This window comes from Schistocerca serialis, chromosome 6 (genome assembly GCF_023864345.2).
Source record: "Schistocerca serialis cubense isolate TAMUIC-IGC-003099 chromosome 6, iqSchSeri2.2, whole genome shotgun sequence".
In the NCBI taxonomy this organism is placed as follows: domain Eukaryota; kingdom Metazoa; phylum Arthropoda; class Insecta; order Orthoptera; family Acrididae; genus Schistocerca; species Schistocerca serialis.
In genome coordinates this window covers 591,282,582-591,309,606 of record NC_064643.1, presented here as the reverse complement: position 1 = coordinate 591,309,606, position 27,025 = coordinate 591,282,582, and the positions used below count along the sequence as shown (strand labels likewise).

Genomic DNA, 27,025 nt, shown 5'->3' with positions numbered 1-27,025 from the left:
TCCTGAATCCACGTTGATTAGATATCAATTTGTCATTTTCTTCAAGGTATATTGCAATGTTCAAATGTAGCATAATTTCCAAAATCCTACTGCATATCGGTGTCAGTGATATGACTTAAGAATTCAACAAATTAATTCCATTTCCCTTTTTGTGTATTAGTGTGACCTGTGCACTTTTCCAGCCCTTAAGTATGGATCTTTTGTTAAGCAATAGGTTGTACATGATTGCTAACAATGTATGTCTACAAGGCTACTCTCCAAATCACATTCAAGTGCTTGGCAGAGGGCTCATCGAACCACCTTCCCAACAATTCTCAATTATTCCACTGTGGAACAGAGTGTGGAAAAAACGAACACCTATGTCTTTCTGTGCGAGCTCTAATTTCCCTTCTTTTTTTGATGATCATTTCCCCCTATGTAGGTCAGCATTAACAAAATATTTTCATATTTGGAGGAGAAAGTCAATGATTGAAATTTCATGAGAAGATCCTGCCATGACAAGAAATGCCTTTGTTTTAATGATGTCCATCCCAAACCTTGAATCATGTTCGTGACACTCTCTCCCCTATTTCATGGTAATATAAAACATACTGCCTCTTTCTTTGAACTTTCGTGATGTACCCCATAAATCCTATCAATCCTATCGCATTGAAGTCCAGGCTAAATTTCGAGCTTCAAAGCAGTACTCTAAAAGATGACTGACAAGCATAGTGCAGGCAGTCTCTTTAGTATATCTATTACATGTTGTAAGTGTTCTGCCAATAAAACACAATCTTTGGTTTGTCTGACCCACATCATTTTCTGTGTGGTCTTTCCAATTTAAATTGTTCATACTTGTATTTTCTAGGTATTTGGTTGAATTTACGGACTTTAGATTGATAGATTCCTTGACGGATTCCTTTTAGCACTCGTGGATGACCTCACACTTTTCATTATTTAGGGCCAACTGCCAGTTTTCGCACCATACAGTTGTCTTACCTAATTTGTTTTGCAATTGGTTTTGATTTTCTGCTTACTTTACTAGGTAATAAAAGACAGCATCATCCAAAAACAATCTAAGACGGTTGCTGCTCAGATTGTGTCCTGGATGATTTATATAGATAAGGAACAATAGAGGGCCTATAACACTACCTTGGGAATGGCAGAGATCACTTCTGTTTTACTTGATTTTTCATCAGTCACTACGAACTGCAACATGTCTGACAGCAAATCATGAAGACAGTCCCATAAGTGAGACAATATCCCGTAAGTACACAATTTGATTATTAGCTGCTTGTGGTACAGTGCCAAAAGCCTTCTGGAAATCTAGAAATATGGAGTTAGTTTGTGATGTCGAATGCACTCAACACTTCATGTGAGTAAAGAACTACTTGTGTTTCATAAGAATGATGCTTTCTAAATATGTGTTGACTATGTGTCAATAGACCATCTTCTTCGAGGTAATTCATAATGTTCAAACGTAATATATGTTCCAAAATTCTGCTGCATATCAGCGTTAATGATATGGGTCTGTAATGTAGTGAATTACTGCTATTATGTTTCTTGAATATTTGTGTGACCTACACAACTGTCTAGTCTTTGGGTATGGATCTTTTGTTGAGGGAGTAGTTGTATATGATTGTTAAGTAGGGTGTTATTGCATCAGCATAGTCTAAAAGGAATCCAATTGGTGTACAATCTGGACCAGAAGACTTGCTTTTGTTAAGAGATTTAAGTTGATTCACTGCTCCAAGGATATCTACTTCTAAGTTACTCATGTTGGCAGCTGTTCTCAATTTGAATTCTGTGATATTTACTTTGTCTTCTTCAGTGAAGGAATTTCAGAAGACTGTGTTTAGTAGCTCTGCTTTATCAGCACTATCATCGATAGTATTTCAATTGCTATTGTCACAGAGAAGGCATTGACTGTGTCTTGCCAATAGCATACTTTACATAAGACCAGAATCTCTTTGTAATTTCTGCCAGATTTCAAGACAAAGTTTTGCTGTGGAAATTATTGTAAGTCTCTGGCATTGAAGTCCAGGCTAAATTTCGAGCTTCAGTAAAAGATCGGCAACCTAGTGGGTTTCATGTTTGTTTAAATTTGGCAAGCTTTTTTGTTGTTTCTGCGACAGCCTTCTGACCTGTTTTGTGTAGCATGGGGGATCATTTATTTGGTAAAAAATCTCTCAGTTGCTGTTGACACTATTTCTTTGAATTCAAGCCACATCTGGTCTACACTTACATTGCTAATTTGGAAGGAGTGGAGATTCTCTCTCAGGAAGGCATCAAGCAAATTTTTATCTGTTTTTTTGGATAAATACATTTTTCATTTATTTTTGGTGGATTTGGGAGTGTCTCTTTGGCAACGACAACCCTGTGTTCACTCATCTCTGTATCCATATTGATGCTCATTGTTAGCTCAGGACTATTTGTTGTTAAGAGGTCAAGTGTGTTTTCACGACCGTTTACTATCTGAGTGACTGCATGAACTAATAACCGAAATAATTTTCAGAGAATGCATTTAGCACAATTTCGGGTGATGTTTTATGCATATCTCCAGATTTAAACATGTATTTTTGCCAATGTATAGAGGGTAAACTGAAGTTACCACCAACTATAATTGTATGAACCAGGTACGTGTTTGAAATTAGATTTAAATTTTATTTGAACCTATCAGCAATTTAATGATGTGAGTTGGGAGGTCGGTAAAAGGATCCAGTTACATTATTATTTTATTCCAGGTGCCAAGAATGACTTCTACCCATACTAACTTACTATTGCCAACTATATTTAGCCTATCCTTTCGGAACACCGTTGGGTCCTTCGCAAAATGTCAGTTAAAATTATCTCCAGCTATAACAATATGAGCATCGGTGCTTTCTATTAGCACTTGGGACTCTGGTACTTTCCAATCACAGCTATGAACTTTGCAACTGTTATATCAATGGTTCCCAGATCTACGTTCTTCCTGTATTCGACCTGCACCCTTTGAGACTGAAACCCTTCTTGTGCTTTCCTGAGGCTCTATAACAACTATTTAGTGGAACCCGGAATGCCAGCACCATATGGTGCAAGCCAAGGAATCTGCAGCCTACATGGTTGCAGAACTGTCTTAGCCTCTGATTCAGACACTCCACTCATTGACTATGCTGCAAATGGTGAGCTCTGCTTGCATCTTGCTAGCAAGACTGTCAGCCTTTACCACTTCTGACAGCCACTTAAAACCAGTGAGAATCTCTTCCAATCTGTAGAGACACACATCATTTGTACCAATATGAGCCACAATCTGCAGTTGACTGCATCCTGTGCTCTTCATGGCAACTGGAAGGACCCATTCCACATTTGGAATGACTCCACTCAGTATGCACGTGGAATGCACACTGGCTTTCTTTCCCTCCTTGGCAGCCTGATCTCTAAGGGACCCCATAATGTGCCTAATACTGGAGCTCCTAGCTACCAATAATCTCATCCTCTGTGACTGCCCATATCTTGCAGGCTGAGAGTTTTCCTCTGAAACAGGTCAAGCAACTGCACCGGGCTGAAGGATATTATCAGCCACAAATAGCACCTGGGACCTCTTCGTCAGACTAACTGGGGAGTCGTACCTTTGGCTCTCTGGGAAGTCTTTCACAGCTTGCTATGTCCTGAGGCAATCTACCAATCGACCACGGGTGTGTGAGGGGTCAACCTCCGTGCATGCAATAACTGGACTGGGCATCAGTGTGGAGCAATTGGCAGACTCCTTGTGGGTCAAATGGATGGGGGAGATAGTGTTAATATTTTGAAGGAATGAAGGTTCCGTATCTTCTTCATAACTCCAAAAGATGAAGCTGTCATTAATGAATCTGAGCCACATGAATGGCTTTGGATTTTAAGTGGATATGAGGCATTCTTTGAAGTGAACATGTGATGGTGTGATGCCTAATATAATAGTAAGTACATATTTCAACAATACAGTTTATTTTAAAAATTATATATTGCACTTACACAGTTCTTTCCATTTTGCGTGTGTCAAGCGTGGGCTTTTCATTAATTTATGTTCAACAAAAATGCCTGTAATTATACAGTACAATGAAGAAATTACCATATCTCGCTCTCTTCTTCCTCTCTCTCTCTCTCTCTCTCTCTCTCTCTCTCTCTCTCTCTCTCTCTCACACACACACACACACACATACACACACACACACACATTTTGCAACTTACTAAAAAAGGTGAAACAACTGCTCTGCACTTCACTATGTAACTACTGGTTGTATCACTAGTGAAACCACTCTATTAAATATTTGTTACTTCACTTATTTTACAGGTGGTTTCTTCGGGAAATGTTTATCTTCTTGCTCATGAACAAATCTGTTTCATCTGGCACAATATCAGCTATCTCTGGAATCAGTCCCTGAAAATTACACGAAAATATCTTTATTCAAATTAAAGAAATAGCTGAAGGTGATTAAGCACAAACAGGACACATTGTAACAAGAAAATCTGTCACGAAGATGAAAAATAATTTGCATTGGAAATTTGTAAAAGGGAAGGTGTCATTATTAATATAATACATGGGACAATGATATGCTTATAAAATACAGATTTCAGTGAATGAGCACAAATTTACTTAGAATCTATCTTGAAGAGAAAAGATATGGACAGCAGGAAACGTACATGTAATTTGTTTTAGTAGAGTATAATGATTTAACTTTACAACAGTGTGTTGCAGTCATCAGGACAAAACAACAAAAGAGAGAACATAATAAAGGCACTTCAGAATAGCTTAAATCTGATTTTGAGTTATTTTTCATCGTCCAATACTGCTCTGTAAGTCTCTCTCTTTGTGTATCTGTAATTCCACCTAGATTAATTTGCTGAGTTCTTGTTTTCCCGTTAAAGCTTGTTCATTCCAGTATGAGTGCTGTTAAGAGCAAATAATGAATTCCCTCCTACATCTACATACATATTCTCAGTTTGAATATATAATAAACTTTCTAGAGACTGAGAATCTTATGTACACGAATCAGCATGGTTTTAGAAAGCTTTGATCGTGCAAAACTCAGCTTTCCCTTTTCTCACATGATATACTGAGAGCTATGGGTGAAGGGCAACAGGCAGATTCCATATTTCTAGATTTTCGGAAAGCATTTGACGTGGTGCCCCATTGCAGGCTGTTAAATGAAGGTACAAGCATGAGGGATATGTTCACAGATATGTAAGTGGCTCGAAGACTTCTTAAGCAATAGGACCCAGTATGTTGTCCTTGACAGGGAGTGTTCAGCAGAGACAAGAGTATCATCAGGAGTGCCCCACAAAAGGGTGACGGGAGTGCTGTTGTTCTCTATATACATAAATGATTTGGCGGACAGGATAGGCAGCAGTCTGAGGTTGTTTGTTGATGATGCTATAGTGTGCAGTAAGGTGTCAAAGTTGAGTGACTGTAGGAAAATACAAGATGACTTAGACAAAATTTCCAGTTGGTGTGATGAATGGTAACTAGCCCTAAATGTGGAAAAATGTAAGTTAATCCAGATGAGTAGGAAGAACAAACTTCAAACTTGTAATGCTCAAACACGGTATTACTAGTTGTCTGTGTGACACAGTCAAGTTGTTTAAATATCTGGGTGTAACATTTCAAAGCGATACGAGGTGGAATGAGCATGTGAGAGCACTGTGGTACAGAAGGTGAATGGTCGACTTTGGTTTATTGGGAGAATTTTAAGAAAGAATGGTTCACCTGTAAAGGAGACTGCATATGGAATGCTATTGCAACCTATTCTTGAGTGTTTGGGATCCGTACCAGATTGGATTGAAGGAAGACATTGAAGAAATTCAGAGTTGAGCTGCTGGAAGGTTCAAACAACACATACGTATTACGGAGATGCTTCGGAAACTCAGATGGGTATCCCTGGAGGGAAGGTCACACTCTCTTCGACAAACACTTGAGAAAATTTAGAGAACCAGCATCTGAAGCTGACTGCCGAATGATTCTACTGCCACCAACACACACTGGGCATAAGGACCACGAAGAGAAGAGATGAGAAATTAGAGCTCATGCAGAGACATACAGACAGTAATTTTTCCCTTGCTTTATTTGCGAGTGGAACAGGAAAGTAAGTGACAAGTATTGGTACAGGGTACCATTCGCCATGCACTGTATGGTGGCTTGTGGGATATGTATGTAGATGTAATATTTGTGAAAATGTAATACCCAAAAGCAGCATTTCAGAAATAAGTGATGAAACCTTTAATTTTAACCACAATGTTATGTAGACTACAACCTGAGTATGGGCCAGCTGATATCTTAATGAAAATAGGCAAACCATTGTATACAAAAAATTCAATCTCATATTCTCAATCGGTGCATTTTAATCTCTTAACAAAAAATCATGAGTTATCCCATTTGTCATACTTTAACTAAAACTGACAATCTCAAGTACACTTGGGAAACTTAACAGGAGTCTTTAAAAAAATTGAAGAATCACATATGCACATTTCATGCTAAAAGTGCCATCCCCTCTTCCATGTCTAGCCTTCCTGTGAAGTTTTAATTGCACTTTTAACAAACAGATATATTCTTGACTGGCTGCATATTCTATGTAATAAAATCCAGGTCTTGAGTCATGTACTGTTGCTTGCATAGTGTGTTCAAAATTGAATACCGATGAAGAGTATGTTTAGAATTGACAAAGAATATAACAACATATCATTGAATAGTAAAACTAATGACAGTTCATCATGTGATTGCTTTTAGAAGTGCTTGCCAGTTATATGAAACACAGCAGCTGTACTACTAACAGCCCCTGCTAGATTTTAATTCACATGTTTCACATTTGTTATTCCATCCCAGATTTTCCATAGATTGATATCACAAAATGGACAAATTAGATTCACATTTGGAAAAGAACCTGATGACTTGAAAAGACAACAGAAATATTACAAGAATACATTTTTACATCTTCAAATTTGTTTTCTGGAATTCATTTCTTCTGCTTTATGCAAGTGATAGTAACAATAATCTCTGCAAATTCTACATGTCTGTTAATAAGAATACAATCACAAGATTTTTAAACATGCACTGATCTTGTTTCAAAGGCAACAGGTTGCCTATCTTTAAGCAACAATCCATGGCAACTGATTCTTCAACATTACCCTTCATTGATTTCACCTACGACATAGATGAAATTAGACTGATAATTCTCTAAAATGTATTTAAAATGACAAAGAGTATAAATATTTAGAGAATGCACAAGAGTTGATGCCAGTGTTCAGTGGCTGGAATCATACTCTTTATTTCAATCTAACACAGCGTACTTTGACCAAAAATTGTTCATAACAATAAAAGTACATGATCAAGACTGCACTTTGATTATAAAATTATAAAATAAGATTACTCTTTCCTCATACTTGCACAATGTCATCAGTCTGTGGGGGGGAGTACAAATTTGCCAGAGTCAAGTCAAAGCTCAGATCAAGAAGAAGAATACGTACAGTGGTTGTAAATAGTATTCTGACACTTGCAAGTTTCTGAATTTGTAGCTTCTCTGCAAATGAATTACTCCAATGAGAAATATGCAACTGAAAGAATGGAAAATCCAGGGTGGAAAAATGACAATATTATGAAAAGGATAGTTGCTACCCATATAGCTGCTGAGTTGCAGACTGACACTACAAAAGGCCTTGGCAGCCAGAGACTGCGCTCATGTGCACGCGAGTTGCGTTCTCTCTCTCTCTCTCTCTCTCTCTCTCTCTCTCTCTCTCTGTGTGTGTGTGTGTGTGTGTGTGTGTGTGTGTGTGTGACCTATTCTGATGAAGACCTGTTTGACTGACAGCTTTATTTGACAGTCTTTTTGCTGTGCCTATCTGCGACTCGGCATCTCTGCTATATGGTGAGTAGCAACTATCCTCTTCATAATACTGTCAAATATACTAACTGGACGTTTCAGATGCTACAGTATGTGTCTTGATGAGGAAAAAAGGTTATATCTTCGTGGGTAAGACATGAAAGTCATACAGCATGTCTCTTTTCTTTACTGTAGTTTCTCAGTATGCTGTTGTCCCTATTTTAAAATATTTTGTTCTGAATGATTCAAAATCGAGAGTGTCTGCCTTTCATTTTCACCGTAAAACCTACTTATGTTATGATATGGCTGCCCAAAACCATCACTGAACTTCTGTCGTGCTTCACAGTTGAAAATCTGTCTGGAATATTTCTCTTGGAGTTATATATACTTTAACACATACTAGGATATGAACAGTGTACAAGAAGACTTGTGAGATGCTATTCAATGCTAACACTGTGTACAAGCACTGTACAGGCTGAAGGGCATGTAAGAAATTGGAGAAAATGAGAAATTTCAAGTTTGAAATAAGTCTCATCTGCTCTAGTGCCCTCAGTATCTCAATGTTGAACTATGAATTCATTTCGTAAGTGAACCTTGAGAACAGACTGAATGAAAACTGCTGTAACTGGCAGCGAAATGGAAACCAGTGAGGAAGGGGTCATCTGCCTACTTATATCAAGGATGGTGCACCAAGCTGGAAGCTTTGAAGATTAGTGCAACAAGCAAAAAACACACACATTCTCATGGATGTTACATCACATTATGTGGCATGACACTGTGGTTTCTCCAGGGGTAAAAAGAAATGAAGCACCACGACAATATGAGCTTTATATGTACTATATTCCAACTCTTGAACTACTCTCCATCCTTATAACGACAGACTTCATAATGTACTTGGTTTATCAGTGGACACACTCCCTCTAGTTTTCATGTTACTCTGGATATTTAGCTTTTGGACTGGACATGTTTCTGATTTTGAACTAGTAACTCAGTATCTTGGATTCATGGACGATCTACACATAAATTGTGTTGTTTCCACAACACAGCACACAATACCTTACACTTGATATGTCCTCCTGTTTAAAACTATCAGTATAAACAAAAGCATAGTTGTGGCTATAAGCTAGAATATAATAAAACACTGACATAAAAATATACTCTGGTGTGCATTTGTCCTGTACCACAATTACTTTAAACTTACTCAGCACCTCTTCGATAAACAAGGGTGGGGAAAGGAGATGAAGAATGGCTCCCAACGCTGTTTAGAAAAGCAGTTTATTCCACACTGATTACTACTTAGCACTTTCTTCTGTGAATTCCAAATAACTTTATTGCCCATTTATATGAAGATGAAATCCACTGCAGAATGAGCAGTAGTGGTAATGCTGGTGACACTGTGTTAGTCAGCCAACAGACTATATATATTGCCCCCTCTCTCTCCCCATTCTATGAGGAGCTTCCACCAACCAGTGCCAAGATGTAGATATAGATGTCAACCTCAGCACAGAAGATCATTATTAATTTAGTAACCCTGCTGGACATGCGACTGGAAGATGCGAACATATCAATAGTTAATGGTGTCTGCAACTGCAGCTATCAAAGGCCGATCACATGAATTTATATTGTGGGCAAATATAAGGTCACCTGCTGCCATTATTTTCTCAAGTTGCTATTATTCAAATTTGCTTCTACACGAGAACTACAACAGCTGCTGCTATTTACCTGGACTGATTTAGACTTGTAGTGCTTCAACTTATGACCTATGGTTTCTGTCACTGCCGAGCTTAATGGGACTTTGCTTAATATCTTACCTACAATATGAATGCATAGTGAATTTGAAGTGCTTGGACTTTTATCAGTCTCTCATCTGGAACTATGACATATATTAACTTCCATCAAGAACTATTATTTTTTGGTTTCGTGGACTAATAGACAATTTTAATCTGTTGTTGCAGAAGTTTATTTGTGTTGAATAAATATTGTTGGCCCTAAAGTGAGAGTTATAACAATTAGGATGGTGTTAAATATATCTGTCATCAACCTAATACCCTCATGTTGAGTAACATAATATGAATACCTTACTAAATGATAAACCGTGCACCGATAAGCTATTCAGAAGCCCTAAAGTAATGGTGTGATTTGAGTGGACAGGCTCTTTCCATGCTGTACAACTTGTGTTTAAGGCACTTAAAAATGTTTAATACTTTTAAGCATTTTGCGCTTTTAGTTTGCTTAGGTACGACAAGCTTGTTAATATATTACATAATGTGAGGCATAGGTATCTCTCTGAATTTTTAAAATTAAGAACAGCGATGTTCATTCATAGTTCAGGTAGATTAAAGTAATTATGAGAATTGCTCAAATCAAGGTTACTGCTTTTCTACAAAGATAAAAACCACTAGTATGAGCAACCTTCTCCAACCTCTAGTCAGTTTCAACTGGTAGGTGGTAATTACAAGGCTAGAGGTGTAACATAAAATAATGAAGTCACTCATGAAAAATGAGCAATTTATGGGTCCCCTCAAAGTGGAAATTATCACACTTACCATTGCTGCAAATAATGCAACACTTAAAACCAAGCCCTTAGGGGGACAATTTTCTTGCTCATGGAGAAGAGTCATGTGGTATATGAAATATGGTATAGACAAGGTCTACATTAGTATTGGAATCTGACTATGGAATTCTCATTTTTGGAGTCGTTGTGCAGTGTTAATCCTCTACTGCATATTTTTTTCAAAGTTGAAGCAAATGCTACTAGAAGTTGCCTGCTCAGGGAGGCCTGTTATACAGCCTCCTCTAGTAGTGTCAATTGTTGAAAGATATCTGATAAATCAACATTAGTTGCGACTAATGAGCTTTTCTGTTTTTAAAACCCAGATTAGCTCTTAATTCACAATGAGCTCTAGGATCATCCAACACATATCAGAAGGGCAGCACTGAGAGAACTATTTGGGCATGTGCAATCCTTCCCAGGATCCATGGGAGGGATGAAGATTCTCTTTTACCAATAATGTGAAAACTGTCCTGTATCCCAAATTGGATCAAAAAGTGTGAGAAGTATTTTTTTTTTTTTTTACTAATTATCAAGTTGTCACAATATACAGTACTGGACCCAATCAGACCCATAAGCTGTATCAAGAGTGGACTCTAGCTATCTGAGCACCTATTTTAGCAGCTTCTTTGCACTATTCTTTTATCATCTGAACTGAAATTCCAGCTATGGCTTCTCCATGATCTATGTGATAATAAAATACTGGACCCATGCGATCTTCAGTTGTCACTCTACTATAAGGTTCTGTTGTTACCAGGCAACATATGTTTTACTTGTGCATAGCCTACATTGAGTACGTACAGCTGATACTCGTGATCTGGAATGTGTGTTAGCAAAGTACCTGTTGGCTCCCAGTACTTCTAAGGAGCTCGTCATTTGCTTAATCGAGTTCAGAAACTCCTGCCAAGACCTCCTTTCAGCCCAAAATGCTGAGATAGTCTCTGTTAATGGTTTGCACTTGAGCCTAGGAAACACTGTCAGCACATCACTGATTGCATTATTTCACTCACGTACAAGTTGCTTATGGTTGAACAAAAATGGATGCATCAGCAGCCTGGCAGATCAAACTTGTGATGTGATTCATGCAGTAATGGAGAGTGTCATGATGTAACACAGCTAGCTGGATGCACAGTGATCGGTTGGGTATCTGAGCATTCATTTTAGCAGCTTCTTTGCATAGACTGCTCAGTCTGGGAAATGAATCCAGATGGAAAAGTCTGGTAATCAATTGAGGATGGTAGGAGAGTAGCCAGACACGAAGTTCTTGAATAATGGAAATTGAAACCAACAGCTATATTGTAATTCAAATGTTCTTTTTGCAAAACATGCTACTAGTTAGAATGCAAAAAGGAGTCACCTTCTGACCTGAAGCGTAATTTGTTGTCAGGATACAAACTACGATGACAAACACCAATGGAGCCTTCAAATGGAACTCTACAACCTATTAAGCATATTATGGTAGCACGTGCAACTAACAAAATCAAGCACAGTCGAGTCAAAATAAACTGGATTCCTTAACTTACAGTAAAAAGCCCACCAATGGTCAGGCGACAACTGAAACTTGGAGTGACAGTTTCAGAGAGGAGCTTTTGGGCATTTTAGTGAATCCAGCAGGCATAATTCATTCTGCTGTTAATTTTATACTGTGTATGGTATCTGATAACATCAATTTTCTTTTGGGATTTTTGTTTCTTATGTAATGACTCTGATAGGGTGGAAATGATTTGATATGTTCCATAACATCTGTGTCATCAGTTTTATTGCCTGGGTTCTTCTTGCCACAAGAGTCATCAACAGCAAAAACCTCTGGCTATGACATGTAACGGTACAGTCGTCCACTGGACATCTCAAATGTACAACTCTGGACACTTTGGTTTTCCACCTGGAGGAAATATTGAAATGACACTGATATCTGATTTCCAAAACCATTTTGCAGCCATCTCCTTTGCATACTGAATGACTGCACTGTTCCCCAAAGATAAATATTTTGTTGTGAGTAGTCACCTAGGTTCCAAAAAGTATCAAACAGATTTGTAGACTGCCCTTTTGTTATTCTTGCAGAGCATTTTAATTGACATGGGTAGATTCTGTTGGTAAAAACCTTTCCTTTAACCAATTGTCCTGTTTTTGTTATATACACTTGTCCAATATTTCAGAGAGTTGAAACTTCCTGGCAGATTAAAACTGTGTGCCCGACCGAGACTCGAACTCGGGACCTTTGCCTTTCGTGGGCAAGTGCTCTAGATACTGGCAGAAGTAAAACTGTGAGGACCGGGCGTGAGTCGTGCTTCGGTAGCTCAGATGGTAGAGCACTTGCCCGCGAAAGGCAAAGGTCCCGAGTTCAAGTCTCGGTCGGGCACACAGTTTTAATCTGCCAGGAAGTTTCATATCAGTGCACACTCCGCTGCAGAGTGAAAATCTCATTCTGGATTTCAGAGAGTTTTCTTTTTGTTAGTCTCCCAGTTCTCCTCTCTGCTTTAGTGGCGACTGACTGTTCTCTATAATTCTCTATCTCAGCCCTATGACAAATAATATTATAAAACTAGCTACTATAAAAACCAAAAGTAAAATCTGAGACAAATTTGTGGTTTATATTGCATTAGCAGTTTCAAGATAGGTTATGTTGTCAAACAAATGGGGTAAGTGATAAAAACATGATCTATGTCCATAGTATGTTTTGAATTACGTTACTTTACCTTCATTTTCTTCTGAACAGTTGTTTCTGTCCACAATAATGATTATTTGGTGTAATGGAACTACAGAACTTTGCAACAAGGCACACAGTGTGGACTTGATTTACTTGTTGTCAGAAATAATAAACAGCTGTTTCAGTTGCTAAGTAAAATTCTGCCTCCGGCATTATACAGCTCAACTAGGGACTTCATTCACTAGTCTGTGGAAAAGATTCCTTAATACAAAATATACTACAACTCTTGTTTTCAAAATACAATTTTTGTGGACTTATTTTTTGCTAAGTTCCATTTCCTTCAATGAGTTCCTCTCTCACAGCATTAAGAAATTTCATAATCATAAAGCAAGTGAGTTTCTTAGCTTTCATATCTCTCTCTCTCTCTCTCTCTCTCTCTCTCTCTCTCTCTCTCTCTGTCCCCCCCCCCCCCCCCCCCAATAAAATACCTGACTCCTCCTTCTTTTTCAAAAAGTTTAATTAAGTACATTGTTAAAATTACGCACAGAGCTACTTTCGAAAATAAATCAGCAATTAAAGAACCAAAAAAGATATTTGCATGGGACAAGTTGAATGTGGTGTCTCTGTTAGGAAACTGGATCCAAATGGTCAGAGGATGTAGACACAACCAGTACAATGAAGTGGCAAACGTTGTAAGAGACACATTTTGCATCACGGTGTTGTATTTTGCTTCCTCCTAATCATGCCTCAAAAAATATCATGAAGGTAAAATGAGGGATTCAGGCTCAGATGGAGGCTTACCAGCAATCACTCTTCCCATGAACTACCAGCAAGTGGGACAGGAAAAGGGGGTGTCAGTGGCATGTAAAGTACTCTCTGCCACACACCATATGGTGGCTTGCAAAGTATAGATGTGGATGTAGACTAGATGTTAATGAGAATGAATTCCTATATATCTTAATAAATTTATCACAAACCTATCAGTATTAAAAGTGCTACAGAAATATGGTGGTATAAAACACACACACACACACACACACACACACACACACACTGATGTTTGTCAGAGGTGAGAACAGAAATGAAATAATTAATAATTACACAAATCGACAGAATACATGCATAACTTAATTTGGACAATTTTGTCAGGTGGGGAGGGGACTGTGGGGGGGGGGGGGGGGGGAGTAGGAGGGAGAGGGGAAAGGGAAAGGGCAGTTCCTACGTTCGAAACTCTTTCTATGGTAGTGGTAATGTAACTGCGAAATAGAACTTCCAGTTACAGATATTTCTGGTTTCTTTATGGTTAGTACCAGACATGAATTCCAAAGCAGAAAAGACTTAGTAATTTAAAAAAAATGTCTTTTCACATACAAGAACTGCAACGGAGTACTTACTACCTATGTTCTCATTATTTTCTGCATGTTGCTTGTTGATGCTGACATTGCTCCATATATTATGGCAATGAGGAGAACTAGAACACTGCAACTGATGAAGCAGTGAGTCAGTCAGATTCTTGTATTCTTCATAGGATCTGTTTTGTTCTTTTTGCCTTGTAGTTAGATCCACTAATTTGGAGTGTCCCTTTTTCATTCTCATATCCACCAACTTGCTGACTAGGTGTTCCACTTCTTCTTCCAGAGCTTTTGCTTGTGCTTCCAACTGGACTGCCTGCTTGAATCAGATTATATTTAAGAAAAAAATGATACAGTGTACTATACAAGCAAGTTATACCATCACAATGAGGCAATTTTTGCTTCCTTAAATGAGTGTTTCTTATATTGGGAAACATAACAAAAATTTTTGCATATAAGCCTGAAGGCTTTTGTGGCCATCGTCACTGATGATAAAAGCTTTGACCTTCTTTAGAATTTTACTGGCATCCATGGGCGGCTGAATACTGCTGAAAGGCAGTGTTACAGTCACTTACAAAAGGCTTGTTACAGTCACTTACAAAAGGCTATCTTCCTGCACTTTTTTTTTTTTTTAGAGGAATGGAGTTATTAGGTAACCTTCAGGTTGCACTTGGTAGCCACCATCATTGTATAAATACTGAAAGTAGATACTGACTGGAGGGGGGGGGGGGGGGGTTGCATCCACAGTATTACTACACACATCAAAAAAGTGTTGCATCACCCCAGTTCTTTCCCAGAACTCCTCAAGGTAGTTGTTGACTGTGGATATTGTATCACAGACACAGTTCCTTTGACTGTTTAGAGATGTCACTAAATCCACCCAAAGATTTAAACAACCACATGAGCAGTGCCTATTCGATGGAGGGGGTCCGACAGCTGATCAGTTCCAGTCATTCCATCAGGAAGGAGGCATACGGCTTGTGTTGTCTGTAGTTCAACCGTGACTAGACGGTCAATAACATGGTTCGATTGCATCCGCATTGTTACTTTGTGCCAGGAAAGGCTCTCAACAAGGGAAGTGTCCAGGCGTCTCAGAGTGAACCAAAGTGACGTCGTTTGGATATGGAGGAGATACAGAGAGACAGGAACAGTCGATGATATGCATCGCTCAGGCCGCCCAAGGGCTACTACTGCAGTGGATGACCACTACCTACGGAGTATGACTTGGAGGAACCCTGACAGCAATGCCACCATGTTGAATAATGCTTTTCATGCAGCCGCAGGACGTCATGTTACGACTCAAACTGTGCGAAATAGGCTACAAGATGCACAACTTCACTCCCGACATCCATGGCGAGGTCCATCTTTGCAACCACGACACCATGCAGTGCGGTACAGATGGGCCCAACAACATGCTGAATGGACCACTCAGGATTGGCATCACAGTCTCTTCACCAGTGAGTGTTGCATATGCCTTCAACCAGACAATCATTGGAGACGTGTTTGGAGGCAACCCGGTCAGGCTGAACACCTTAAACACACTGTCCAGTGAGTGCAGCAAGGTGGAGGTTGCCTGCTGTTTTGGGGTGGCATTATGTGGGGCCGACGTACGGCGCTGGTGGTCATGGAAGGTGCCATAATGACTGTATGATACGCGAATCTGTCCTCTGACCAATAGTGCAACCATATCGGCAGCATATTGGCGAGACATTCGTCTTCATGGACGACAATTCGTGCCCCCATCATGCACAACTTGTGAATGACTTCCTGCAGGATAGCAACATTGGTCAACTAGAGTGGCCAGTATTTTCTACAGACATGAACTCAATCGAACATGCCTGGGGTAGACTAAAAATGGCTATTTATGGACGACGTGACCCACAAACCACTCTGAGGGATCTACGCCAATTCGCCATTGAAGGAGTGGGACAATCTGGACCAACAGTGCCTTGATGAACTTGTGGATAGTATGCCACAACGAATACAGAATCAATACAAGAGGACACGCTACTGGGTGTGTACAGCAATCTGGACCACCACCTCTGAAGGTCTCACTATATGGTTGCACAACGTGCAATGTGTGGTTTTCATGAGCAATAAAAAGGGTGGAAATGATGTTTATGTTGATCTCTATTCCAATTTTCTGTACAGGTTCTGGAACTGAGGTGATGCAAAACTTTTTTTGATGTGTGTATTATTGTGCTGCATCTGTTGTTCCTACTAGCTGTTTATGTTCCTCACTCACCATAGCTAGGTGTTTACTTCTGTCCATGAATTAGTTGAACTATCAAAGAATGAGTACAGTTTCAGTAGAGAAGATAGCTACATGCTTCCATCTTCATGGCTATCTGCTATCACTGCAGTAAACAACTAACCACAACAAACAATGGACATAAACAGCTGCCAGAGCTGCTAGGAAACAACAGAGGGGGCACAACAACAATCATATTTTGGATTGTCCCTCCCTGTCAATATTTTCTTTCAATATTTACCCAATGACAATGGCCTGAAGGTTTTTTTTTTCTTTTACAAAATAACTCTCTGGAAAGGTACTGGGAAAATAGCCTTTCATAAGTGAATGTGACACTGACTTTTGGCAGTGTTCTCCAGAGACACCAGTGGGTCCCTGAAGAAGATCCCAGAAGATGATTCAAAACATCTAGCAGTGAAGAAGTTGAAGAGAAATATGAGGTGACCTAACAACTCTGAAGATTTTATCAACTGTGCGTAGTTTGTGCAAAGTCTTATCTTCTTAAAGTCGTTTATATGCCTTGTCTACTTATCTCTGAATTAAGCTATCAGTAAATTATGCCCCTTCCGTAGTGCAGTTTATAGGAAAAAGGACATAACAAAGAAATTCGTCTGAATCAAGATTTCTAAGAACTCTAAACAGTGGCCAAAGTATGCGTATTAACACATCAGAGTAAATATATCAGTTGTCTGCATTATTTTACAACAAATGAAATGGCTAGACTGCTATTCACTGACTTCGTACCAAGCTACTCATTTCATATTGTTGTTATTTCATCCCAGATTTTCCCTTGTTCAGTTTTCTTATACATATGCATGTTATGATACACAGGGTGTCCCAAACATTTAGGGTAAAAATTACACAGATGGAAGGATATACTATAAACTAAGCATTCCGAGATAAGGAACGAATGGCTGAAAATGAGTATTTCAGGAGGCACAAGGTTTCGAATGAGCAATGTATGTCAGGCATGTGTTTGTACGTACACTGCTTATGTTGGTGGCGCTACATTGAAAAACAATACACAATCATCTGTGATGTGTCCATGGTGGATTTTCGTGTGGGCTTGCATGAAGTCTTTTCTGCATGACACACCAATAGAAACTGATATGGCACTGGATGGCAAGGTTGTATCTGCCTGTCTCATAGTTTTACACACCCTCATAATGCAAGCATTTAGACTGTCAGTTGTTACTTTGAACAGTTGCTATGAGAAAAACAAACTGAATATTCATTGCTGACCATTAGTCCCTATCTATAAGTGCTCAGTTTAAGGTCATCAACTGTCTGTATTATTTTGGCCATAAAGTTGTGATAGAACCTAATAAGATTTATAATTTAAGCAGCAACCAGCCACAAGCAAGGTTTGAAAAAGTTTATTTACACTCAAACCATTACCCGTCAGATGAATTCGCAATTGTTAATAATGGCTACCATCAGCTATTGAATGGAATGATGACAATGAAAATTTGTGCCAGACCGGGACAAGAACATAGGTTTCCCACTTATCGCGAGCAGTCACCTTTCCATTTGGCTATCTGTGCACGGCTCATGCCCAGACCCAAACTTCCATATGTCATCAAACCAAATTTTCACTGTCACCATTCCATTTTACAGCCCATGGTAGCCATTATTCGCAACTGCAAATTCATCTGATGTGTTTTGTAACAGCTGTGGTCACCGCAGTGCATCGTCGTCTGAATAACACAGGCGCTGCCATATTGCAAACAATTACTGGTTTCAAATTTATAACAAATCTGTCTTCAGATGAGCCTTACAGATTTCCTTTCTTTCCAGCTGGGACCTCAATTTGTACCCATTACTGGCTTGGTGCAGTGGATGTGGATGTTTCTGCCCAATGAGTTCGTCCTGTATATGTGTTATGCATTATAAAGTTTACACATGTTTGTCCTGTTTAATTCCCTGCACACTACAATAACATGCACCATTTTATGTTTTTATGACAGCACACACACTCAACATTTGCACAATATGGCCTAGCTTCACATGAGGAATGTTAGAATGATGATCCCAGCAGGAAAGAATGGAAAGCTGAACAGCTGTCTGAAGACAATGTTGTAATAAATCCACAACCTTGAATGCTTGGTTCCACATCTTTAAGATATTTATTAAAGGGCACCTTCTGTATGCCATGAGCTGCATCAGAAATATTTATTTGCAAACCAGATTTCAGGTTTATGACCCCTCATCAGTGGCATCTGATACATAGGAACAAACAACTGTAATGTACACCGATTTCTACAAAATGACAACTGTATGTATAGTAGCAGAAATATAGGTCTACTTCCATTACATACCTGTATAGCAGTGAGATCCTTGTCTGTTAATACAGTAGGATATGAAATCTGTTCTACAACATGGTATACAGGTTGTCATGTATATTACTGCAGTCAAATCTTAGGCAGTGACAATCCTTGATCATGTCTGACATAACTCTCGTATAGTGTAAACATACACAGGATTGACAAAAAACAGGTAATGTAGGCTCTTTGACCTGTCAGTTCCATGTTTACACTGTATGACAGTTATGTCAAATGTGATCAAGGATTGTCACTGCCAAAGATTTGGCAGCAGTAACATACATGACAACCAGTAGACTATGTTATTGGATGTATTTCATATACTACCATATTAAGTAACATGCATGCTACAGTGGTACATAATGTAAGTAGACCCATATTCTGGTACTATATATACAGTTGTCTTTTGTAGAAATCTGTGTATGTACAGTTGTATATTTCTGTGCATCAGATGCCACTGATGATGAGTTATAAACCTGAAAACCAGTTTTGGCAAATAAACATTCCTAGTGCAGCTCATCGTGTATAGAAGATGACCCTTAATAAACCCGATACTGGTAATGGTTACAGTAAAATAAACCTTCTTCAAACCATACTTGTGACTGATTGTTGCTTAAACTATAAACTTCAGAATTGTGCTACAGCCATGTTTCTCAACATGTCAACTTTTGACGAGACAGCATATGACCAGAATATTTTAAGCTATAATTCAGTTATGAGATAAGGCTTACCTTTACAGTATTGTGAACTGATGTGAGGTTCAAATGACTTTGGGCTACTTCTTTTGCTATTTTTGTTTCCACATTCTGCAACAAGTCTTCAGTTAGAGCTATACGGTTTGCCATATCCATCTGCTTTGAAAGATGACCATTAGATGCTGCCTCACGAAGCTATTAACGAAAATGTCAGAGGTTTAATATGGTAATGCTTGAAAATGACAAAGCAATACCAAAAAGACTACTAAATTAAAGAGGCCATTTAAATTTTTCTCATGGCAATAGTCATTATATGTGACAGGAATAAATATTGTAGCCAATACTGAAATATTACTTTTGTAACACCATATACACATGTGTCCAAAATTAAAGCAACAAACTGCTATTTCTCTGTTCTTTCTAATTCATGGTATAATCATATAAACTGCCAAGAGATGTCTGTACAGTCGCAATCTGCATGGAAGGTAGCATTCCAGTCAATGGACAACCAAGCCAACGATGACTTCTGGGAACCTATCAAATGGGGTAGTGTGTGTTGGGTAGTCCCACATCCACAATCACTGTGAGTACAGTCACAAACAGGGCAGTATGGCACAAAGAAGATTCCAACTAGGTGCAAACTGATGTGGCCCAACTGCTTAATGTGAATCGTTCTGTTGTTTCTCGAGTGTGGTGACAATTTATAGAGACCGAATCAGTATCCCAAAATCCAGGGCAGGGTGAACCATGTGTGACATCAGAAACAGAAGAATGTTATTTAGCTGTAAGGGCATGACGGTACCACCTTAGTACTGCACAGCAACTGGCATTTGACCTCACACCATCCACTGGACATGCTGTATCAAGACAAATGGTGACAGAAGGTTTTGACAGAGCAGCCATCATTGTTGGAGACCTGCTGTATGTGTACCTCTGATGGAATGTCTAGAGTAGAGTTATCAATATGCCACCTGGACGTTGAACAGTGGGCCAATGTTCTTTTCACGGATAAGTCCCAATTTGGTCTGGAGAGTGATTCTCCAAGAATTTACATCTGGAAGGAATGTGGAACACAATTTCAGGATCGTGGAAAGAGATTGGTATCAAGGGGATCCTTAATGGTGCCACTCAAATATGTCTTCCTGAAATTTTATGAGTGAATTGGCAAGGTTTAACTGCTGTCAGGTATTGTGATGAGATTTTGGGACTCATGCAGTTGTTGCGAGGTGGTGTGGACCCAGACTTCATACTGATGGACCATGATAGACCTCATAGAGAACGGGTGGTTTGACCTCATAGAGAACAGGTGGTTAGGGTTTTCTTGGAAATGAAAAATGTTGCATGCACGGCTTGGCTTGTTCACTCTCCTGATTTGAATCCCATAGAGCATGTCTGGGATGCACTAGGGAGACAGGCTGCATCACGCCAGCATTCACCAACCACTCTTCAAGACTTGTGAGCAGCTCTGCAGAAAGAATGAGCCTTGTTGCCTCAACATGAGATTGATGACATAATTCACAGTATGCCCCATCATTGTTGGGCATGTATTGCTGGTCACACCCCATATTGAGCACATTAACCAGTTGTCAGAACGTGTGTACAAATCCATTATCCATTATGCTTAAAGCAGTTGTTTATGTTCTGTATTCTTTACATTGTTTCTACTTTACTATCACCTGTTTATACTGTTTCGTGGCAAAATAAATTCAACCTTGCAAAATTTCCATTTGTTGTTTTAATTTTGGACACCAGTGTATATTACCGAGTACTGACTTGCCTTCTTAGAACAGAGAGCTGAGAGTAGCTTTTAGCAAGTTTGATATGACCAAGCACCACAAATCACCATACCGTAGAAGGTGAAGTGCTGATAAGGAACAGGTATCATTGCCAGGTTTAGCCTTTATTCTTGTCATGTGCACAAGCTCCTCACTGTGACATCAAGAGCGACGAGTCTGCTGTGCAATTATATCAAACACAGAGTGTTTGGTTAAGCAATATGTGATTGGTGTGGTGGCTGTTCAAGGTAAGTGCATGGGCATTGTGCAGTGTAAGGAAATGGGGGAGCTACCTGGCTAGCCACTGCAGCCTAGCAATCTGGCAAGCCCCAGAGTGATAAGGAGAAGGTGCTGTTATGAGCTTAAGAAAGTGAAGCGATATGACCAGAAACTGACCATGATGGAACTTAAACTTATAATATTCTTTGGAAACACTGGAACTGTTTCCAGATATGCTGCAAAAAATCAAAAGAAAATGTTGAATAACAAATGATATGACACATAATATAAACTTATTACACACAGGTGGTTAGGACTTGGTATCAGCAAGGGAATGATCTTGTCTAAATTGTTGTTGAAGAAATACACAAACTGTTATAAATAATTTACTGAATAATTCATAGAATAATGAAAAAGCAAAGATTCCTTCACATGCATATCACAAATGGTTACCATCAGCATCACTGATTTGCCATATTATTGCATTATCTGGAATTTATTTAGTAAGAATTTGGATAATGTACTGGCCTTTCACCATACGTTCCTAGCTCCTTATGGCCATCTGCTAAAGCAGTGGGTTCCTTCCTTCACACATTTACCTCTCTTCCAAGCTGTCAACCCTGCCATGCAACTGGATACCTGCATACTGCAGTCGCTGGCTACCAGTACAAGACTATAACTTGGTCACAAGCAATGCTTTCGCCGACCTAGCCTCACTCTCAGTCTTCGTGTTCTCTTCACGATGTCAACATTGACTTCTGTTCTGTGCCTGCACGCTGACGGACACGCCATGTGGCAACGCTAATTGGAAAGTTTCAATACACACCAGTGCCATTCTGTCTCTACATATACTATGCAGCCAAGTGTGTAAATCAGTGTTTTGCATTATGCCTTCTGCCAGAATATGATTAATTCCACATCCCATATCAAAAAATATTGATGTCATACTGCTGATACTCAGGGATGAGGTTGTGACTTTGTTCAGTGTCCATTATTCCTACTGTACCGTGCCTTCAACTACTGCCTTGTGCTGCACCCAATTAACAAAAAAGTATGTCATATACGTTTGAAATACATAAATGTTGTAATATATATAATCCAACAAATAGTGGTCAAGCTGTAAGTTACTACACTGAACAAAGTAGTTGCTTACATGATCTAGGTTTTAAATATGCAAGCAGCACAGGTTTTATTGTCTTTGGTCTCAGTCTCTTGGTCGGTGAGGTCGGTTTTAGTAATGTCTCTACAGCCAAAGAGCCACTTGGGCTTAAGCATTCCTTGGGACTTTGAAATATTTCAATGTGTACAAGTTTGGTGCTTAGAAATACAGAGTCCGCCAGAAAAATGTATACACACTTTAAGGAACAAAAAGTATTATTTATGTGTTTATTTTACATTTAATAATTGATCACATATGTTGTACAACATTCAGTTCAGCACATGGTTACTTTAAATGTTCACCGCTGGCAGCTACACACATAAAGGAATTATGAGCGGTCGCCGCTACTACATCAGTCAATGTTACAGTGGAGATTGCTGCACATGTTGCTGTAATCTCCTGGTAAAGTTCCTCCAGCATGCATGGCTTATGTTGATAGACCTTATCTTTCATAGCCCCCCCCCCCAAGTAAAAGTCCATAGGTGTTAGATCTGGCGACCATGGAGGGAACTCAATGGGACCTTTTCGTCCAATACAATGCCCCAGAAATTTGTCATCCAGGAAAGCTCGTACGGCTAGGTGGTAGCACCCCATCATGTTGGCAGAAGACCGCTTCATCAGCTCCATAAAGCGCACGTATACCTGGCAAAACTGATGTGTGTAACATTTCCAGGTACTCGTCTCCAGTGACAGTAGCATCAAATAAAAAGGGTCCTATTAAGCCCCTAGATGACAATCCACACCACACATGACCCCTGGTAGACTGACCGCTTTATCCACATAAACATGTGGATTTTCCAGTGCCCAGTACACAATGTTATGCTGATTCACGGTTCCATTAAGTTTAAATTGTGCCTCATCACTCCACACTACCTTCGTCACAAATTGTTCATCATAAGTTACCATTTGCTGGTATTGTTCACAAAATTGCATTTGGTGATCAGGATTGTCATCATTAATCGCATGCAGTATTGTGGAATGTAAACTTTCCACTTTGCAGCTTTCGGAATTCTTCGTACACTTTTACTGCTAACCCCCACTTCATGTGCACATTGCGTAGCAGACTTCTGTGGAGAATTAACAAATGTTTCCTACACGAGAGCCGATGAAGCAGGATTTGTAGCGGTACGCTGTCTTCCTGATCTTCCTTTGTGAATATCACAAATCATTCCACCCAATTCAAACTTGTCAATGATGTGTTTAATTGTTAGGTGCATTCTGTTTAAAACTCCCGCCTTCACTGACATTGCACTTCAACGGCTTTATCAAACTTAAAAAAGCACTTCACAATACATTTTCGTTGCTTGAATGTCAAGCGTGCTCCAGCCATCTTGTCTTCTCAATATCAAGATGAAAGTACCAGCATTTGTTGAGCAAAAGACCATACTAAAACACGCTCTTAACTCAAATTGAACGACAATATTAATATCTCGATAGAGCCTGACAAAGAGGGTATACATTTTTCTGGCAGACACTGTATTTTGGCACTCTGAGCACTAGCAGCCATAAATTCATAGTAGGGCTATCAGTGGTTTAACTTTCCTGTCAAGATGAATTTTGTTACTGTATAGACTTCTGTCCATGTAATGAACTTTATTAAATTTTGATGCAGTTTACAAGATTTTATGCATGGTTCTGTGCCTTTAGTATAAATTCATTACTGCTTGCCAATGCTCTGCAAAGTGAATCATTTTGATATCTTGTTTCTACAATGCCAGAAAAAACTGCAGCACCAAAAAATAACTAATGAAGAGCAATGAAATTTAGGGAATACATTTGTTTAGGTAACATAATTAAGTGATTAACCCTGCAAGATCACAGACAAATGTAAATGCAAGATAAACCACTGCAAATGTGAAATGCTGGTATCTTAACAATCGGTGTAACTACCAGAAAGTTGAATGCAAGCATGCAGATGTGCATGCATTGTGTTGTACAGGTGCCAGATATCAGTTGTGGGATGGAGTTCCCCGCTTGTTGCACCTGGTAGGTCAACACAGTGTCAGTTAATGCTAGTTGTGAATGACACTGGAGTTGTCAGCTGATGACATCCCATATGTGCTCAATTGGAGACAGATCTGCTGATCAAGTAGGTCAATTTTGACACACTGTAGAGCATGTTGTGTTACAACAGCGGTATGTAGGTCAGCATTATCTTATTGGGAAACACCCCCTGGAATCCTGTTGATGAATGGCAGCACAACAGGTCAAACTGCCCAACTGACACAACTCTGCAGGCAGTATGTGCGGGATAATCGTGAGACTGCTCCTGCTGTCATACAAAATTGCACCCCTGACCATAACTCCAGGTGTAGGACCAAAGTGTCTAGCAGGCAGACAGGTTGGTTGCAGGCCCTCAACTGGTCTCCTCCTAACCAACACACAGCTGTCACTGATACCAAGGCAGAACCAGCTTTTGTGAGGAAACACAATAGAGCTTCACCCTGCCCTCCAATGAACTGTCACTTGACACTACTGAAGTCACTAACAGCAGTGGTTTGCAGTCACAGAAATGTATGCTACAGAGTGCCTGGCTTGGAGCTGTCCTTGAAGTAACAAATTTGCAACAGTTTGTTGTATCGCTGTGGTGCTAATTGCTGCTTAAATTGCTGCCACAGAATCAGTATGATGCACTATAGCCATAGACCAAACTCAATGGTCCTTCCTCTCAGTAGAGCCACATGGCTACCTGGACACTGTTCTTCTAGTGAGCTTACAATCCTGTGACCACCACTGCCAGCAATCATGTACAGTGGCTACATTCCTGCCAAGTCTTTCTGCAGTACCACAGAAGGAACAACCAGCTTCTCATAGCTGCATTACACAATCTTGTTCACACTCTGTGAGGTGACGATTAATGACATATGCCACCATAAAGACAGTCTTGACTAACATCCATTTACCACATCCAATCTCACAACTGTTACAATGTGTATTTAAAGTAAACCTGATATGCATCCTCTTAGTGGTGCTCCTAGTGCCACTCTTATGCAACTGACACAAAATCTGAACAGGCATCATCTTTCAGATGTAGAAAGTGCCTACCAACATTTGTTAATGTCACACAACTCCTCCTGGGTGATACAATTTTTTTCCAGCAATGTATATTGCGTTCAATGATAATCTGTGGGAGACCAGCATCTGGAATAAATCTGAATCCGATTTGAATAAATTAACAATTACAATCAATTGTCTGGTTGCATCACACATTATTATCTTATAGGATTATAATCTTAATACTTTTACTTTAACACTCGCAATCCATTTATTAATTTAATTCACTGATTTGTATATGCTAAATTAATGTGCCCCATAATACAGGGTGTACATAAAGTCCGGGAACATTTTCAATTATTTATTGCACAAGAACTAAACATTGTACAGATGCCATACATATTGCATTTCAAAGAGAAACTCTGAAAGCTTCTTTTTTTTTTTTTTTTTTTTACGAACATTCAATATGCGAACCCTGAGTGAACTGGCAGATGTCAATATGGTAATCGATTTCTTGCCATACCCGTCCCAGCATGGTATCATCGACTGTGGCAGTTGCTTCCCGTATTCTCCCCCTGAGCTCTGCTACATCACGTGGTAGAGGCAGTACATACACCAGATCTTTAATGTGTCCCCACAGAAAAAAGTCAGACGGAGTGAGATCTGGTGATTGGGGAGGCCATTTCATGAAACAGCTGTCTCTTTCTGTAGCATGTCTGATCCATCGATGCAGCAGCTCCCCGTTCAGGTACCCACGAACTTCACGATGAAAATAGGGTGGAGCCCCATCCTGCTGAAAGATGAATGGAGAGTCCAACTGCATTTGAGGCATCAGCCATTGCTGCAACATGTGTAAGTAGGAATGTCCAGTGACAGTGCTCTCGGCAAAGAAGAATGGCCGTACAGTTTTTGACGCGACAAGGCACAAAAAGCATTTACCTTTGGGGAATCATGCTCAAATTCAATGCATTCATGCTTTATACCCCAGATTCGACAATTATGCCTGTTCACTTTCCCATTAGTGTGAAAAGTGGCTTCGTCGCTAAAAATTAAGCGATCAACAATGCCATCCCCATCCTCATCCAATTGTTGCAACTGCGAACAAAACTCAAAATGCTTGTCTTTGTTGTCATCATTGAGCTTCTGCAATAGCTCTAATTTGAATGGTTTCACAGACAGCTTCTGTTGCAAGACTTTCCACACAGTCATTGGAGCCATTTCGAGTTCACAGGATGCATGATACACCGATTTCT

At 39.5% G+C, this 27,025-nt stretch overlaps 1 protein-coding gene across 2 annotated transcripts in view; it reads right to left on the bottom strand.

Moving 5' to 3' along the window:
* Positions 1-3,923: 3,923 nt before the first annotated feature.
* Positions 3,924-27,025, bottom strand: part of LOC126483671 (TBC1 domain family member 31) — a 269,516-nt gene continuing 246,414 nt past the window's right edge. Inside the window, exons 18-20 of one of the 2 annotated variants that reach the window (XM_050106735.1) lie at positions 19,662-19,820; positions 14,404-14,674; positions 3,924-4,375 (exon numbers count right to left, since the gene is read on the bottom strand). In XM_050106735.1, the coding sequence (XP_049962692.1) occupies positions 4,353-4,375; positions 14,404-14,674; positions 19,662-19,820 (453 nt within the window). In that variant the 3' untranslated portion in view covers positions 3,924-4,352. Of the gene's footprint in view, positions 4,376-14,400; positions 14,675-19,661; positions 19,821-27,025 lie in introns of both variants that reach the window. The other variant, XM_050106734.1, reaches the window with a different exon arrangement.